Source organism: Cuculus canorus, chromosome 3 (genome assembly GCF_017976375.1).
Source record: "Cuculus canorus isolate bCucCan1 chromosome 3, bCucCan1.pri, whole genome shotgun sequence".
Taxonomy (NCBI): domain Eukaryota; kingdom Metazoa; phylum Chordata; class Aves; order Cuculiformes; family Cuculidae; genus Cuculus; species Cuculus canorus.
The window spans coordinates 32122312-32139629 of record NC_071403.1 but is presented as its reverse complement, the minus strand read 5'-3'; the positions used below and the strand labels follow the sequence as shown (position 1 = coordinate 32139629).

Below are 17318 nucleotides of genomic sequence, written 5' to 3'. Positions count from 1 at the left end.
AGCCAACCTAAATCATATTCTTCCATGAAGTTTTTTTTAAATATACATCAGTTGAAAAAAGAGACTATTACCAATAAATGTTCGTAGACATCTTCGATCACCATATACTTCCCATAACTTGGAAAAGAAAGTGACAGAGGAAAAAAAGATGTCAGTTGTTAAACAATAATGATGCAGAAATTAAGAGCAAATATATATATGGTAATATCTTTTAAGAAATTATTACAAATATATGACATCTACTGATTTATCACAACTATCTACCCACGAATTCACAGGAATGCTCTGTCATGTTGCTAACAAAACCCCCTTAAAATAATTGAACCCCCCCCTTATCATACCCAAATTTTAAAGCCCTAAGATTTTGCTAGTAAAAAAAATAAAATAGCTGGACTTTCTAACTTGCTGGACTAAAATGAGATTAGTTCAATACCACAAATCCTTTGGTAAAACACTTCAGCAGAAACCCATTGCTAGTTGTAAAACTGAGCTTCACAGAAAATGCATTATAATAACAAAAGCGATAACCTAAGGAACCTGTGACCTTCTAAATGCTATTATTAAGTGATTAACAATGTTCTAACACCCAGCGTCTTGTGTATTATTCTGTCTTCATTCCAATGAATTTGTAATTTAAAAATCAAGTGAGAAAAACAACAGTAACACAGACAAAAGGTATTGGTAGAAGTACCAAATGTTTAAATATTCTAAAATGCATGTCCGTATTCAATGGTGATATAAAATACATACATGAAAACAGAAAAATAACTCACCTTAATTTTGCAATCCATAGAGCATGACAACAATATGTGCCCAGAGAGAGGAAACAATCTAACTGCACTGACACCCTGTAAAGAAGTACATAATTAAACAGTAAGTGGAGGATCTAGATATTTCCTTGGTTCACTCGTCCTCTTTTCAAAGCAAAAATCTAAAGCTTATCTTCACAGAATATGCAGATCCTGTATCTTGACAAGAAATAACTTATTAACATTCCATTTTAGAAACAGCAATGCATTTTGAACAATTGTTACTAGCAACTAATTGATTCACTTCAACACTCACACCATTACTGTGGTGAACACAGTAAAGAAATACACATTGTGGGTTGGGGTGATTTTGTCTGTATAATAAAGCCTTGTCAGGCAGGGAAGGTGAGGAAGTTTTCCAGGAAACAAAATTTCTGGCCAGCTCCATTTCTTATATTACCAGTGGCTTCTAACCACTGAACTCAGATTCCTGGGGCACAGCATCTTCCCATCTATCTGTATTTCAGGTACTCCTTGCAGAGAAAGTCCAAAGAACTGACAAGTACTCATGTTTTGATGTCCCTTCATTCCATTTCACATCAATTACTCTATTCACATTCCACCCAGTTCCTCCTACCCTTGGTTGTAGTTTGGTGCTTTATCCTCGCTATTATTGCGTACTTATATTGCCCAGCTTTTCTAGATTTGTCAGCCCATCTTTCTTCTACTTCTCTAATTGATATCATTATTCATCTCTTGTTTGAAGGAAAAAGCTATTTTATGCACCAGTCTGTTCTAACAGGATAATAGACAGAGGAGTGACTAAGCTTCGGGAAGGAGATGTTATTCTGGAAAGCACCGACAGTTGCAGCTACAAGCTTTTTGGTGCAGCAATCTTTGAAGGTTTCAGAGTTGTGACTCAACTGAAAAAGCATAAAAGCTAAAAGTGTTCTGTGTGTCCTCATTTCTTCCATCTTTCACATATCACTAAGGTGCTGTCGATTGCATCTTCCCTCAAGAGACAAAAGAAGCAATAAATTGAGTACAGGCTTTACAAATCTTATCAGCGAAATACTTAATACCGGAATTATGTGTATAGTTACAGACTCCAGCACAAGAAGAAATTGGAAATGTTAAGTAGCATTAACAATGAAAACTTAACAAGGCAGATCTCTCGAGGATAACAGCTGTATTTGGAAATCATGTAAAGCTGATGCTTCATAATCAAAAACCTATGTAACTTTTTCACAAGCTGGATATGAAATAGTCCTAAAGTACTTCTACAACCCCCCCCCCCAAAACCCAAACACTTTCAGGGAAACCTAGAATCAGCCTTACTCTCATTCATCTGGTAGTTTAGGAAATAACTCCAAATCCCACAGAAGCCACTGAATAATATTTGTCCCTTTAAAGTATGCCAGGAAGTTATTATGCTCATAAAAGCATTTGCAGGTAAATGACTGCAATTGAGCAGGCAAACAGCTTGTACAAGCATATAATGCAACCAATTACATGCATAATGTGGCAAAGATGAAAATACTCCTTCCTTCTAGCGATACTTCAGTTTTTATAGAAGCTACTAGCTTCAGACATAAAGTAAAGTGGCTTTTTATGATGCACACTCACGAACACGACTTCCTACCTTTGTATGTCCAGACCACACATGGATTTGTTTCTTTGGAAGATAGCACTTCTCGGGCGGCACTGTAGAACGGAGATTAACTCCAACATCTTGAGGGACATGAAGATAAGATCTCCCCTGATAGTCGTACATCTCCTTAACTGAAAAGGTAAATAGAGAATTCTGAGAATCCAAGAGCCTGTATTTTTAGAGGTTGCAATCTTTCAAAGGCTCAGCAGCCACACACAATTAAGGTTTTTCTTAACACCGCTGCTCTGCTGTGAAGTGAGGGGAGGAGGGAGAGGCAAAGAGGAGAAAAACCCACTTCGTAGGACACAGATATGCAATCTTGTTTGACATCAGTTGGGCTCAAATTAAGCCATTTCAGCAAAGTCTGCTTGGAATCAGATCATCTGAACATTAAGACAATCTTCTGTCCCCCCCATCTTACTCACCATCAAGCAGCAAGACAGTTTCTCCAGCCAACAGAAGTTTGCTTACAGTAACTCTAACAAATTATCATGTGCAACTCTAACTCTTGCATTTGCTTGTGATTCACATTCCAGCCAGCTCTGTGCTGTGTTAGTCACATCAACAGAATTATAAACCAGAGGGACAAAACCCACATTTGACTAGTATGAACCAGTATTGGTCAGCAGTAGCCAGTAGCTGCTCTTTATCCAGATTTAAGAAGTGACTGGTCTGTCAGACATGCAGCGATGCATTGTGCATAGAAAAGGATATTTCAGAGTAGACTTGCATTGGGCAGCCATGACATTAAGCTGGACACTGATTAAACTAATTTCTCATTTTCTGCAATATTATAGCAGTTTTGGTTGTGAAAGTGACCTCTTGCACAATATCAATCTTTACACATATCTACATAATTGCATATTTCTGGAATGCTTGTGTTTGAGAAGATTAAAGTTTATCTTGTAAGACCTTTTACTGTGAAACTTCAGGTAGAGACCATGAATAGTTGGATATTATATAATCTATCAGAGGCTCAATAGCCAAAATCTCAGGTTTGTTATATTCGCCACTATTTAATAAATATTGCAACAGAACAAAGTACTAATGTCAGCAACGCGTATCTCATAGCCCTTCTTAAAAGCATATAAGAAAGGATGCTTTAGCTTGTGTGTGTGGGCCTGGCCGTACAAAGTGGCAAACAAAGAGAGACCTAGTTTACCTGACTATCTGTGTCAAGCAATATAAGGCAGGACTGTTCTCTATGCAGAAAGTCAAACTAACAGTTTCCAAAAATCAGTTAAATTTTACTTACTTACCAAAGCATCCTCTTTGAAGGTACCACATGCTATATGCTTCCATAGGGTAATTATTTCATACGCAATTATTCATAGTATGACAGCAAGAACATTTACACTAAGAATTGAGGAAGTATAAAGTCCAAGTGATTATCTAAATTGTACGTAAGCCATAACTCAAAGCACTATCTGCTGATGAAAGTACTGACACATAAAACTGTAGTAATTCCAAAGCTGAAACTAAGCCAAACTCATAACTTTGAAATGTTTTCTCTGTAAAACAGGAAAGTAATACGTACATCTAGTACTATAAAAAATAAATAAATAAAACCAGTACCCTGAAAGATGACACTTCCACACTGCTCCTCACAGTATGAAGTGGAATTAGTCCAAGTTTATCTATCTCCCTGTCCTTTACGCTTATGCCTGTAAGCACTATTATCTTCAATACAGAAACATCAAGGTGCCTCAGCAAAACCGCTGAGGCCGTCTGCCATCCTTACTAATTAACACAGCAGGCAACAAAACACAGTGAGCAAGAAATGAGAACAGGCAGGAAGATGCCATTACCATGTAATATAGTCTTCTCCTCTCCAGGTTTATCATCTTCTACTTTTCCTCTCTTCTGCCTCTTAGCTGTTATTTCATCCAACTCCTTCTGTTCTTCCTGGAAAAATAAAACACGATCTTGACTTTTAAAAATTCAGTGTTCAAAATCACATAACGAAATCCAGAACTACACTACCGTTTACTTACTATTAAGAACACTTTCATTTTCTAAATAAGAAATACTTCTAAGCATCAATACAGAGAATACCTTTATCAAAACCAGAAAAAAATTAAAAACCTATGTACATTGAAAAGAATTAAATACTATCTTTATTCATAGGCTACACCTAAGCATCACAGACTGAACAAGAAGGATGTTTGTTGGTTGGAGATTTTTTTTTTGAGGGGAGGAATTGTTTTTCTGGTTTTCTTTTCTTTTTTAAACAAGTTTTACTTTCAGCTCTTTTCAAGCTGCTTCTGTATATGATCATCTTTTAATCAGACCCTACACGCTACATATTGATAACATTAATTTTATTTCCAAACAGTCACACAAATAATGAACACAGAATATCCAGAACACCTTATCTGGAGATATCAAGTGAAGTGTTTCTATCACCCTAAAGCATGGAAAAAATACTAGTGCAGTTGGATCTCTGTTAAAACCACAACAATGTACTAAAAAATTCATCTATTGTATTAAAGTAGTACTTACTTCTGATGGTTTGGCTACTTCTTTCTCATCAACATACTTTGCCCACGGTCCCAGAAAACCATCAATATTTGATGCATCATTCTCCTTGAATTTCTTCCTTTTTTCAATTTTCCTCTGTCCTGTTTCAAACACTGTTAAACCTGAAGAAAGAAACAATGCACTGTCTAGCTGCTAAAACAGCATACATCATCAGAGGTCACATCATAGTCAGCTTAACAGAAAAACCATCACCCCCACCACCCCCCCTCCTTCCAATACACACAGCAAAATGCAAAAAGCATTTGAGCAAATGGCCAGAGCATTGCTAACTTTTCCAACTATGACACTGCTAACTATGTACAGTAACAGAGGAACCACTTAAACTGTGTATCATGATTTGAGTATTTAACCATGCATGTACCCATGCATTTCTTAAACCAATAAGTCTGCAGACTATAAAAATACATCAATTTCCATACTTTAGGTAGTGCAGTATTTGAAAGAGTCCTAAGAACTGGCTTCTGATTCCTCTCATCTTCCTAAATTTCTAAAAAGCCCTCAAAACCCAAATAAGACAGATGTCCCCAAACTCCAACCACACCTGTGTATTTTAATTTAGCAAAAAGTCATAGAATCATAGTTTAGGTTGGAAGAGACCTTTCAAAGGTCATCTGGTCAAACGCCTCTGAAATAAGCAGGGACATCTTCAACTTGATCATGTTGCAGAGTCCCATCCAACCTGATGTCGGACATTACCAGGGACAGGGCATCTTCTACCTCTCCGAGCAACCTGTTCCAGTGTTTCAGCATCCTCACTGTAAAAAATTTCTTCCTTATATCTAGCCTGAATCTACCCTCTTTCAGTTTAAAATCATTATCACTTGTCCTATTGCTACAAGCCCTGTTAAAAAGTCTATCCACACTGACAGTGTCATCTACTTCTAGCTAGCTTTTCACAAATGCTGTGCCCTCAGATTCTGATTTGTCAAACCATTAGACAATACAGATACAATGGGAAAAAAAAGTTAAAATATGTTCAAGTAATGACTTAAAAGTTTTTCAAAAAGTTGCATATACAATTATCTGCAATTTTCAAACAATGTTTTCACGCAGCATGGGTAATACTCATCTAGTGCAAATGAGCCAAAAAAAGCCTTGCATAACTAAGGGGAAATAGGCACTGTAAAAGTTAAAGTAATAATCATATGACGGAATTGTACCTTAATGAGTAATTAATTTTGAAAAGGTTATTTTTTTATTTTTTGAATGATTCTTCACCATTTCTGTCTAATGTCTGTAGCTGCTATACAAAATAAGTCTATTTTCTTTACCTAACTTTGGAAGAAATGAGTGAGATAACCTTGGATATATTCCATGGAAGAAGACACAGAAATACAGACTCTTTGTATATACACGTGAATAAGATGTTAGAAATAAGACATGCAACAGAAAGCATAACCGTAAAGTTTATACAGGTACAATTTTTCCAATGCAAATGAGTCACTTAGAGTGTTAAATATCTTGTATCAAAGTATTAATTACAAACCCCACGCCTCTGGTAGTCAATCCTCCCAGTGGCACGCTATGCCTTTACCATTTGGCAACCTTCCAATGGTTTTTCTTTTCTAAATAACCCGAATAGCTTAATTCTGCTAAGCAGAGATAACATGCAATTCCCAACAGAATGCTAGAGGTTGCACAGAGCGATCAGTTTGCTACTGATTAGCACAGTTAAGGTGCTTAGCCCAACATACAAATATCCTAACATAGACATATGACAATTTTAGCTAGAACAGAATTTAAGAGGACCAAAAAGCTCTGTTTCAAATATACAGATAAACTCTACTCATATAATGGCACGTGCTACGTTCCAACTATATATTCTAATTTTAAATTTGACATAATGATAACCTTAAATATCTATTACTTCAGGAAAACAATGCCTCCCAATATTTCTCTTCCCTCTTCACAAACAGTTGCAACAGATCTTCATTTATCGTGTCTTTGGACATGGGTAAGTCATAATTCCTCCCTTTGCCGATACCCATGCCATTTCTTAGTGAAGAAGAAACTGAAACAGTCATCAGTTGCTAGTAATTTATATGAGGTTCTGAGTTATTTACCTTGATTTTTTTCAGCTTCTTCTACAGAGCCAATATATTTGGTAGCAACTTCAGGGTTATCTATAGAGGGATCTAATGCATAACCTAGAATAAGAGAAGAAATAAAATACTGTTATATCGATTTTTTTTTATTTTGTACAACTTTTATTACTTTCTCTCCTTCCTTACATTCCATAATTTTTTTTTCCTGTTTCCTCAAGGAGCTAGGGATGAGGAAAGGTTGACATTTTGAAATCCTATCCACTTCCCACTTGGCCTGCGTATTAGGATTACTACAAAGTATTATCATGAGGTCCTTGAGTGAAGTCCTGCCAGAATGCTTAAATTTGCACAAGATAGAGAAGCAAATAAATATCATAGACAACAGTTAACATAAGATGCAGACAAAGTGTAGTCACAGGAGGCATCGTCACAGAATTGTCCTGGTGGGAAAGGACCTGAGCAGGTCCATGGTCTAATACCCTACTCCAAAAGTGAGGTCAACACTGAATTCGTATCAGTTTGTTGTAATACAAACATTAGATTCTGAAATGCCACAGCATCCTCTTCTTGTTATAACATGGCATAAGGAAAAGAATAACTCAAAATCTTATCTTAGTGACACAAGATTTTTAAACAGATGCTGCTTTAGTTCAGGGAACTGTTCCTTGGTTTGCAAAGCCAGTAAGGCACGCTGAAAACAATTCATTACTGCTGCACAGAGAACCCACACTGGCTTCAGCAGCAGCCTCTGGCCCTGCAGCCACGCTCTCCGCCCACTACCTCCACTGAATCAAACAGAGTGCTACTCATCTATGACAGTCCTGTGGATGGCAACAGATGGAAGGAAGAGGACAGAGATGAAGAAAGAAGGAACGCAAATTAAATTTTCTAGGGCTTTGTGCATATTCTGTCTCCCCCAGCAGAAATTATTTCATTCTCCTGCCAGAGCTGGGAAAGCTTGTTCCTTCATCTTACAAGCAATTGCTTTAGCTAATGTGGATGGTCTCAGAAGCAGCAGCAATGGCCTTTAATTTTTAGAAGAATTAAGTATTCAAATTTTCACCTCCTGATTATAGCTATTGAGTCTTGTTAAAAAAAACCCCAAAAAACAACAGCAAACCTGCTGTGTTTATGCTTATAAATAATCTATAAAATATACCAGCATTTCATAGATATTCAGAATATTTACAATTTTTTATACTGAGGTTCTCATTTTATAGTTTTTCCTCTATTTCTCCAGAAGTGAATACCATGTTCTTATGAGAATAAGACAGACAATTCATCTAGTTTCCAAGGAACAGGTGCACTGAACAGTTACTGACCACCATGGCTTTTTTTTTTTTTTTGGGAAAGACTGCACCCTGGTGGACACATCACCAATTTTTACTAAATATTCAAGTGACAAAATGTCCCCTGACAACCTAATGAGAATTCCTCTGTAACAGGAAGGAAAAAAAAATAAAATAGAAGCAATGAAGTTATTAAACCTCCAGTAATCACACACACAAAATCAAAGAAATTCTACAACATACAATCTAATTCTTATGTTTTTGTTGATTCACAGAGACAATCATGAACAGTGGGACATGAGCCAGTCCACTCCAGAGACCAATGGCCCATAAAAGCTCTTTGGTGCATATAAACTGAGAACCTATCAACACCATCCCAACAGCCAAAGACGAGCATCTCCCCAATCATTTCTCAGAAAGACTAGAGTCCTTGAAGACAGTCCAGTTCATTTATTTTAGACGCTGGAAAAAAACCTATATTACTGAAATGAGTTGAAGAGCCATTCCACGAGCACAGTGAGTGTTCACATACAAATGGAGCAATTCACCTGCAGACCAGCTTCAAACCTGGTAAGATCCAGCTGTGGAACATACACCCAGATGCTCCGTGAGTACAATCTAGGGAATGAATATATACCAGTGCCTTCATATGAAATAGAAATTCCCCCTATACCTAAACCAAACAATAAAAAAATTATTTGAGACTGTTATGAGGACTTACTTCCCTGGATAACAAAACTGAGCAGACATTGCAATTAGACTTTTGCTAATTTAACTGCCTGCTTTTATTAAGCCACTATTTCAATGAGTTCTTTACCAAGCTATAAGGTTTCTGTTAACAGCAGAGAGATATTACATTGGATTTATGTCAAAATCAATACAGTGGTTTACTTGTCCTTCAACTCTATTGACACAGTCTCTGGGACTCTATTTGCTTGGTACTTGTAAAAGAGGGACAGTATTCTAATGAATAGGGCCTCTGGGCCAAGCACAACTTCCCGTGGAAGTGGAGACTTCTTATAGCTGCGCTGAATTTGGTCCAGCATCATTCTCACAGAAAAGCTCTGAACAATTTCTACTTTCTAGTGGATATGTGAAAGAGCAGCTTTACTTTCTGGCTGGGACTCCTAAATGCAGCTGCAAAAGACAGCTTGCTTTTATCCTATTCAGCTGGTATGCCACATGATGTGCCCTGACTCCTATGTCTCCTTCAGTTTTTTCAGGAGGTAGATATTTCATGCTACATTTTAGCAAGGAAAGGTACAATTCCACCCACATCCATAATTTCAGTGCACCTGAAAATGGTTAGTTAAATAATCAGACTTTGATGTGTGTTCCAGAAAGATGGCTAATTACAGTATCTTTTCAACGCAGCACGCAGAGAGCCACGGCAGCTCAGGTATGCGGAACAGTGCAGCTGGACTAACCCATTCCGACTGCACTGGCCTCTCTGCACAATCAAAGCAATCAGAGAATAAAGTGCCTACAATTATAAGATCTGATAGCGACTGTAGGTGTTGCATGTAACATAAGGAGACGAAAAATCAAAAGTGTTATTTCCAAGCCAGAGCAATTTTAAGCTCTTAAAATACCAGTCTTACTGATGAAGTAATCCTGTTATAACCAAGTTACTGAACACTCATCAAGAGCTTTGAGATTTATGGATAGAAGACTCTTTCTTATTAAATATGACATTAATGTCTCCTGAAGGAGACATTTTAAAATACTAAATGCTACATGAATGAAGCGGTCCACTTCTAGTGAGTACTGATGCTGAAAGAGCTAAGAAATTATTTTTCTACCATATTATTATGTGCAGCATATAAAAAATAAGCCGTAACTCTGCTACATACTGAAAATTCATATATGCCCACTTAATTAAGGAGAGTATATTGCCTATTTTTTTAATAATGCCCAAAAGAGAATTTTCAAGAGAAGAGACTGCTTCTGTTGAGAATACAAGTGGAAAAGAATAAAGAAGTGCTTGTGTTTTAGGACTTCATAGCCTTTTTAGCTACGCTCCAAGGACCACAACATTGGAAAAATAATGCTAATTAAGCTTTTGGCCATTTATTTCATAATGGCTTGTGAAAAGAAATTTGTTTTCCATTGAGAAAGCCTTCTTTTTAATAGCTGAAATTATATTAATATAAAAAGATTGCCTTACATCAATGGATTCAAAATAGAGTAGATTACCTATCATTCCACATGCAAAACCGGTTACCAATTAAAATAACATCATACTCGGGTACAGTAATTATTACTGTTTTTCCATCCAACTGGGAGAGGATCTTACACAAGATTATAAAATGGCCTAACCGAACCATTTTACTCACTATTTTAACGGATTATGCCATCAGCAAAGGATCACATACCTGTAAAACCTGCAGCTGACACCAAAGACATGGTGTCTTTCAGCAAAGACATGCTGAAATGACAAATACTAAAAAAAGAAAATAACTGATTAGGTATAGATGAAAAAAAATATAGGCTGCAAGTGTTGATATAGGCTGCATGTTGATAGATTTAACAAGTCTATCTGACACCAATGGAAAAAAAAAGATAAAAAAGAAACCTGATATTTATTTCAAAGGAAAACCTCTATAAAGCATGGAACAGCACTGGCAAGACCTAATCTAGATTGGCGTGCCCAGTTTTAAAGCAATGTATTTTAAAGAGAAATTTAGATAAAAATTGAGAATAACATAAATGATAAAACCTTGAGTGTGCGTGGCAGGCCTAGGAAAGGTTGAAGAAATGCGCTTGTCAGTCTAAAGAGAGATTAAAGATGGAAGGCAAAAATCTGGTAGACTCATAGGTAGTTTCAATGTGTGAAACATTAGAGGCAACAATGACCCATGGCTTCATAGGGCCACTTGAAGGGAATATGAAAAATAGTGTAATTTGCTGCCCAAAAGGTTCAGGGTAGTATCAATAAAATCTCAACTGTTACACTTGTGGAAAAAATACAACTAGACTATTTAGATAGATTTTAAACCCATGCAAAATAGTATAAAAATCAGAACGACCTTGAAGCAATTCTCACTCAACTCAAAGAGACCTGACTAGATCATTGGTTTCCAGCTGCCATGTGTGGATGCAGAACCTGAACATCCCCTGACTTCTTCTCGGGAGTCTGGAAGACAAGAGAAGCAAGTTTGCTTTCACAATAACAAGGGTTCACAATCTCTTGGGGGTCAAAGATGAAATGACAGCTTAAGAAGCCAGTGTGAGGGGAAAAAAATGGAGAATGAGAAGAGCAGTCTAAGATATGGCCTTTATTTTTGTATATTATATACCTGAACTAAAATGTTTTTTATCCTACAGAATAAAAAGACAGCAGCAGATACCAGACTACTTCCATCTGCTGGTATTATAGAGACGTTCTCAATAAAGAAGCTGAGGTCTGCTTGACCTGCTAGAGACCTGAGGTTTTATATTTGGCATGTTCTTCCTCAGTTTTCTATGGACTGAAGGATGGTACAAAATTGACTCAATTAAGCCATGGTATTTTTGAATTTGTATAAAATATATCCTAGAAGGGCAGCTTGTTCTCAAGAGGTTATTCATCACAAAAAGAAACTTCAGGTCTTAACCCTAATGTGGAAAACATCTCCATGCCTGTGTCAATTCCACCTCTCTAAACTTATGGAATGAGAGGAACCTTACTGAGGTGGGTAGGTCTTATGTAGATTTAAAAGGTTGTTGGTACTACTGAGAAGGTTCAAATAATGCTTTCAGATTAAACAGACAATAGTTAAAGAAAAATAAGTAATTTGGAATGACACACAATCTCAAAAAAGCCACATCCTTAAGCAAAAGGTAGCACAGAAAACTGAAACCTCAAATAACAGGGACAGCAATAAGTACAGAATCCCATTTAAACTGAAGGCAGAAAAATGGAAAATCCAAGTACGCATACAAAATGGCAGAGGCTAAAAATAATACATAGTGAAATTTGAGCATCTTAAATCTTTTAAATTCAGAAACTAACACAATTGGTAGGACAATACTGATATAATTGGACAGAATACTCTCTTTACCAGGCAGAAAGAATACAGAAATAAGACGGTCAGCAGTAGGAAAAAATGTGCTGCACGCTACAGAAAGCTTAAAGGCAAATCAAATTAACAAGTTAATAGCGTTAACATGCATTAAAGAATCCTTTGGATTGAAATTCCAGGTTTAAGTGGTGAGTACAGTTGCCAGGACTCCCCTTACTGACGGTTCAATCAAAAGACGCAACAACCATGAAATGGTAATGGAGATTAAACAGGTGCTAGGAAAAGAAGCTCAGTATGAATGAGATATTTTAGTCACCACCTTGTAGCAGACTGCAAATTCTACACCAAAATGTGGTGAAAACAGCATTTTTACACAAGGTACATGTACCATGAAGTAGCCCGTGTTGGAGTTTCATATGAGAAAAAGGTCAACCGAGCAGTGCAGAAAACTTAGAGATTTTTTTTTCTAAGGGTACATGATGTAACAATGACCATAATGCAGTATAAATCAACATTGCTGAGAAAGTAACTAAAGTCATAAAAACATTTACTACAATAATCTCAGTCTCAAAACAGGAGGGCTACATTAAGTAAAGAAGATATTAAAAAAGGAACAGAAAGTGAGCACCAAAAGGTAAAGCGTTTTTCAAATGCAGGGACAGTTCAAAGACACCACATAGGAGAAAAAGAACTAATGCCTGCCAGCTATTAAAAGATGACTTTAAAGAGACCAGGAGGAAGGGTGCACAGCTGAACAACATGTAAAGAGAAACCATCAGAAATAAAGAACTCTTCTTCAAAGAGCTGAAGTTGCATCCAAATGTGAAAAATACAACGAACCAAACTCTAGCAGACAAAGTAAAAACTACGGTAAGGCAGCTCCTCCTCCCCCAAAAATTACAAAACCAAAAACTGAGAAAACCACATAAGATATAAAAACTCACACGTACTTTGTCAGAGAGTGTAAGGGCAGAAAGCACACCAAACAGAATGTAGGTCAACAGATGATCAAGGGATGAAAAGAGAGCATCAGTGAGTTTTTTTAAAACATGTTCATTATGGAGGAGCTTTGGGAGGCTCCTGTGCTAGAACCTTTCTTTCTACTTCTAAGTCAGATGACTGAAGAGTCAAATAAGCAGTAAAAAAACATCGGGACCAGACGGTAGTCATCCAAGAGATCTAAAGCCAGTGCAAAAAACCTCTCACCTAATACCTTCTCAATATGACAGAAATGGAACGTATCAAATACAATGCCATTTCAAAAGACGCTGCAGAGGAGATCTAGCGAACTACAGGTCAATCAGTCAGACATTTGCATGGTTAGATGTTTCAACTAGTAGAAACTATGATAAAGAAAACAATGAGTAGGCACTTGGATGCACATTATAGATCATGGCAGAGCAGACAACACAGCTTTCTGTACAGGTAAACCACAATGACAAAACCTCCAGAACACTTCTGAGCAAAGCTCAACTGAGGCTGGATACCTTCACAACACCAATTTAGACTATTTACATGGTGCCTCAAAGACACTATAAAAACACACAGCATTTCACGTGTTCAACTGATTAAAAGTTATTAAAACACTGGCAAGAAAAAATGGTTGGTGTCCTCAGCACAGGAGATTGACTGGTGGATTCATGCTCAGGCCCGTGCTGTTGACATATTAAGGGAGAAAGCAGCTTTTACAAAGTTGCTCGAAGTCACAGAGAAAAATGCAATGTTTAGAATTCTTAGAACCTGAAGGGAAAAAGGCTCTCACTTTATTAAGCCACAGACCAAATTCATGGGGAGATTACAGGTTAAACACTGTGCATAGCTTTGCTCTTCATCTCGGGAATGATACAGTGGAACTAGCACAGACACAGAAGAGAAACAAACACAGCCATAGGAAGGAAAGGCTGTAACAGAGGAACAAGAAGACTGACCGAATCTTTTCAAGCTGAAAAAAAGCGGACTGAAATGAAGCTATGGCCAAGATCTATAAAAATCAGGAACGAGACAGAAATGGTGAATAAGAAATGACTGCTCACAAGAGACTAGGGGATATCAAGTCAAACTAGAGGGCTGTTAAGTTCCACAAGTTCAAAACAGAGGTACTTGCTCACACAAGGTGCTGGTAAGCTACAGAATGGCCTGCAGTAGGTTACAACGTACACAGAAAAATTATATGGGTTCAAGGAGCAGCTGGACAAATTTGTGGGGAAAAAAAACCCAAACCCAACAAAACCAACAAATTCACTCAAAATTAACAAATATAGAAACGTTGCCCTTGGTTGACAGACTGCATATGAAAAAAAGTATTTGGACTGATCTGTGTTTGCTTGCTTCATTCTTCTGCTCCTTACTGTAACATTTCACAGAACAAAATCTAATCTGTCTATTCAGGTCCTGAATAGGCTCTTACCTGCATTATCTGTCAAGTTCTAACATTAAAATTGCAGTGAAGTAAGTTAAACTTATGCTATGGAACAACACAACCATCTCTTAATACTGGCATTTTGCTTGCATTCCACATCCTAATAATTAAGTGAAAAGTACCTATTAGCTAAAACTGTGTAAAAGAAAATAAGCTCTCTTCTATACATTCCAATTCTTAATATCAACAAGAAAACCACTAATAGAACCCAAACACAAAGAGAAATTAAGGATGTTATAACCTCTGATTTTACACACATTTTTCTTCCAGGTTTCACTATAATACATGGCTTCCACAGATGCCAGCAATAAAGTCCCAACTCCACCCATCACAGAATGCAATAAGTTAATTAATGTATGCATAAAGCCCTAATGCAATTAAAGGGACTTAGATGTACGGAGGTGATGTTGAGGCATGACAGTTTACAAGGAGTATTTTGAATGTAAATACAAAAAAAGAAAGCCACACACATGCAAAAAGTTGAGTTTCGTGACACTAAGTTTACACAGGAGGTATCAGAACTTGCCTAACACACTGAATCTGAAGAATATAGAGTTATACGTCAAGGGGAAACAAAGATTTGTATTTGGTATTTGCAAGACAAACACTTGCAGTCAAGTTTAAAACAGACATGAAAGCTTACAGTGAAACACGAGAAAAATTAGTCACTGTTATACAGGGCAATTTCATTCTTTCAAACATGTCCAAAAGAATGCTTAGAATCCATAGCCTTTCCACATTTTCCCTATTAAAAAAATATTTTTTCTTACAATCCATAAAAAGTCTGCTTGAAACTCAAGCCTCTCCAAAACTCAAATGCTTCATTTTTCAAATGCAACTATTTACAACTGACAAGGTTCTTCAAGAAAGCTGCAGCTATGACCACCAATACAGAGATACACCTTTGGCTGTATCTTTGCTAAGACTATTTCAAGCAGATGCCACTTCCTTCAATTCCCATTCATTCAGTTTGTATCTACAGAGGCAACCACTCTGAAGAACTCAGTAAGGCTTCGTTTTGGCTTTGAGAGAGCTACCTTTAGCTAGAACCACATGATGGAATCTATTTGCATGACAGATCTACAGTTCCTTATCATATTAAAAGCATGAAATTTTGATTTGTATTTTCTACACTGATGCAACTAATGAAAGGATTAATTAAAAAGGGTCTAGTAGGAGGGAATTTCAAAGGGAATTGCAAAATGAGACTTTCCAAATAAATACTACAATCTCCAGCTGTATGGATTCTTGTTCCAAGACCTTTCCCCATTATTATTAATTCTGTTTAAAAGTAACTTAGAGAACTTATAGTCCTATTCACTGTTCTATAGAAAACAACTTATTTTGTCCAACCTGGGCATAATAAAGGTGGAAGTGAATTCCACAGTTAAGGACTTACCATAGGTTGCAAATGTTCTTCTTTGTTGTTCAAACATGAAGTCATTGATGTGAGCTGGTTCTGCATATCCAGAAAGCATATTTCTAGGTGCAGCCATTTGCTGAGTCCTGAATGGGTTTTCTGGTCCAAACTACATCAATTGTATTAAAAGAAACTATATCAGAATTAATTTCTTACTCATATGTGTGTACTTTCGCAGGAAAAAAATAAAAAAATTGTCTTTCAAAAACTATCGTAAAATCACTTCAACTTTCTATTTCTATTCTTTATGACTACTGAATAAGCTTCTTTGTTATTTTACAGAGACTGCTTACACACATGCTTTAAGCAGCTCACTTTGTGATTGAACTTTCTACCCTCGCACACAGGACAAATCAATATTACCTATTTGACACAAAACACTGCCATTCACTATATGATCAGTACAAGCACTCAGAAGACAAAACCACAACATACTGTCCTTGTAAGGGCGAGATATCAAGAAAGAGATACCAGGTCCTACTAAACTCCTGTACTTAATAGAAATCATACTTCCAACAATACTTCCATGCATTTAAAAAGCAACTGGGGACTTGCAGTATTATTCCAGGAAATTCACTTAGGAACCCCTGCCTTGCTTTTCTTCTTGCAAGATGACAAAAGGTAGCCTTCCTTGCCATGCCATGGTTAACGGCAAAAATAATGAATACAAACAAATGCAGTACACTGAGACTAATATAAAACTAAATTTAATTGTAACCCCTATGCTTGTCAGTCATATTTGCAGACACATGAGTGTCCCACATTAGGCTTCCCTAACTAAAACACTTACACAAGGCAACATTGTAATAAGTTTAAATTGGTATTTTTGCTCACAGGCTTCACAGCTTTGTTGTGTTGCAAAATGCAAGCTTACTATGACAAGGTCAATTTATGTGGTTTCACAAACCGTTTTCTACAGTATAACTACCGTATTCTACGTATAACTAATGTAGAAATTTCAGAAGGACGCAGCCTTTGTCTCCCTGGAATGCTGACCCCTAATCTAATGGCAGACAAACAGTACAAAGTAGTTAAATACTGAATAAAGCTAAATCCTTGAACAGTTATTTTTACCTTTCAGCTGCCCTGTCAGTTATAATGAAATAGAAAGTGTTCCACATGGCACGAGCCCAAATTCAGCCTAAAATGTTTTTTTCACTACACACACATAGCATAGCTTAAGTTTCTAAAATACTTAAC

At 36.8% G+C, this 17318-nt stretch overlaps 1 protein-coding gene across 1 annotated transcript in view; it reads right to left on the bottom strand.

The window, feature by feature from the left end:
- The window catches only part of CDC40 (cell division cycle 40), a 42032-nt gene that overhangs the window by 11933 nt on the left and 12781 nt on the right, over positions 1-17318 (bottom strand). Inside the window, exons 3-9 of the mRNA XM_054063147.1 lie at positions 16098-16227; positions 7005-7088; positions 4903-5042; positions 4209-4305; positions 2392-2531; positions 774-848; positions 72-117 (exon numbers count right to left, since the gene is read on the bottom strand). Of these exons, the coding sequence (XP_053919122.1) occupies positions 72-117; positions 774-848; positions 2392-2531; positions 4209-4305; positions 4903-5042; positions 7005-7088; positions 16098-16227 (712 nt within the window). The remainder of the gene's footprint in view (positions 1-71; positions 118-773; positions 849-2391; positions 2532-4208; positions 4306-4902; positions 5043-7004; positions 7089-16097; positions 16228-17318) is intronic.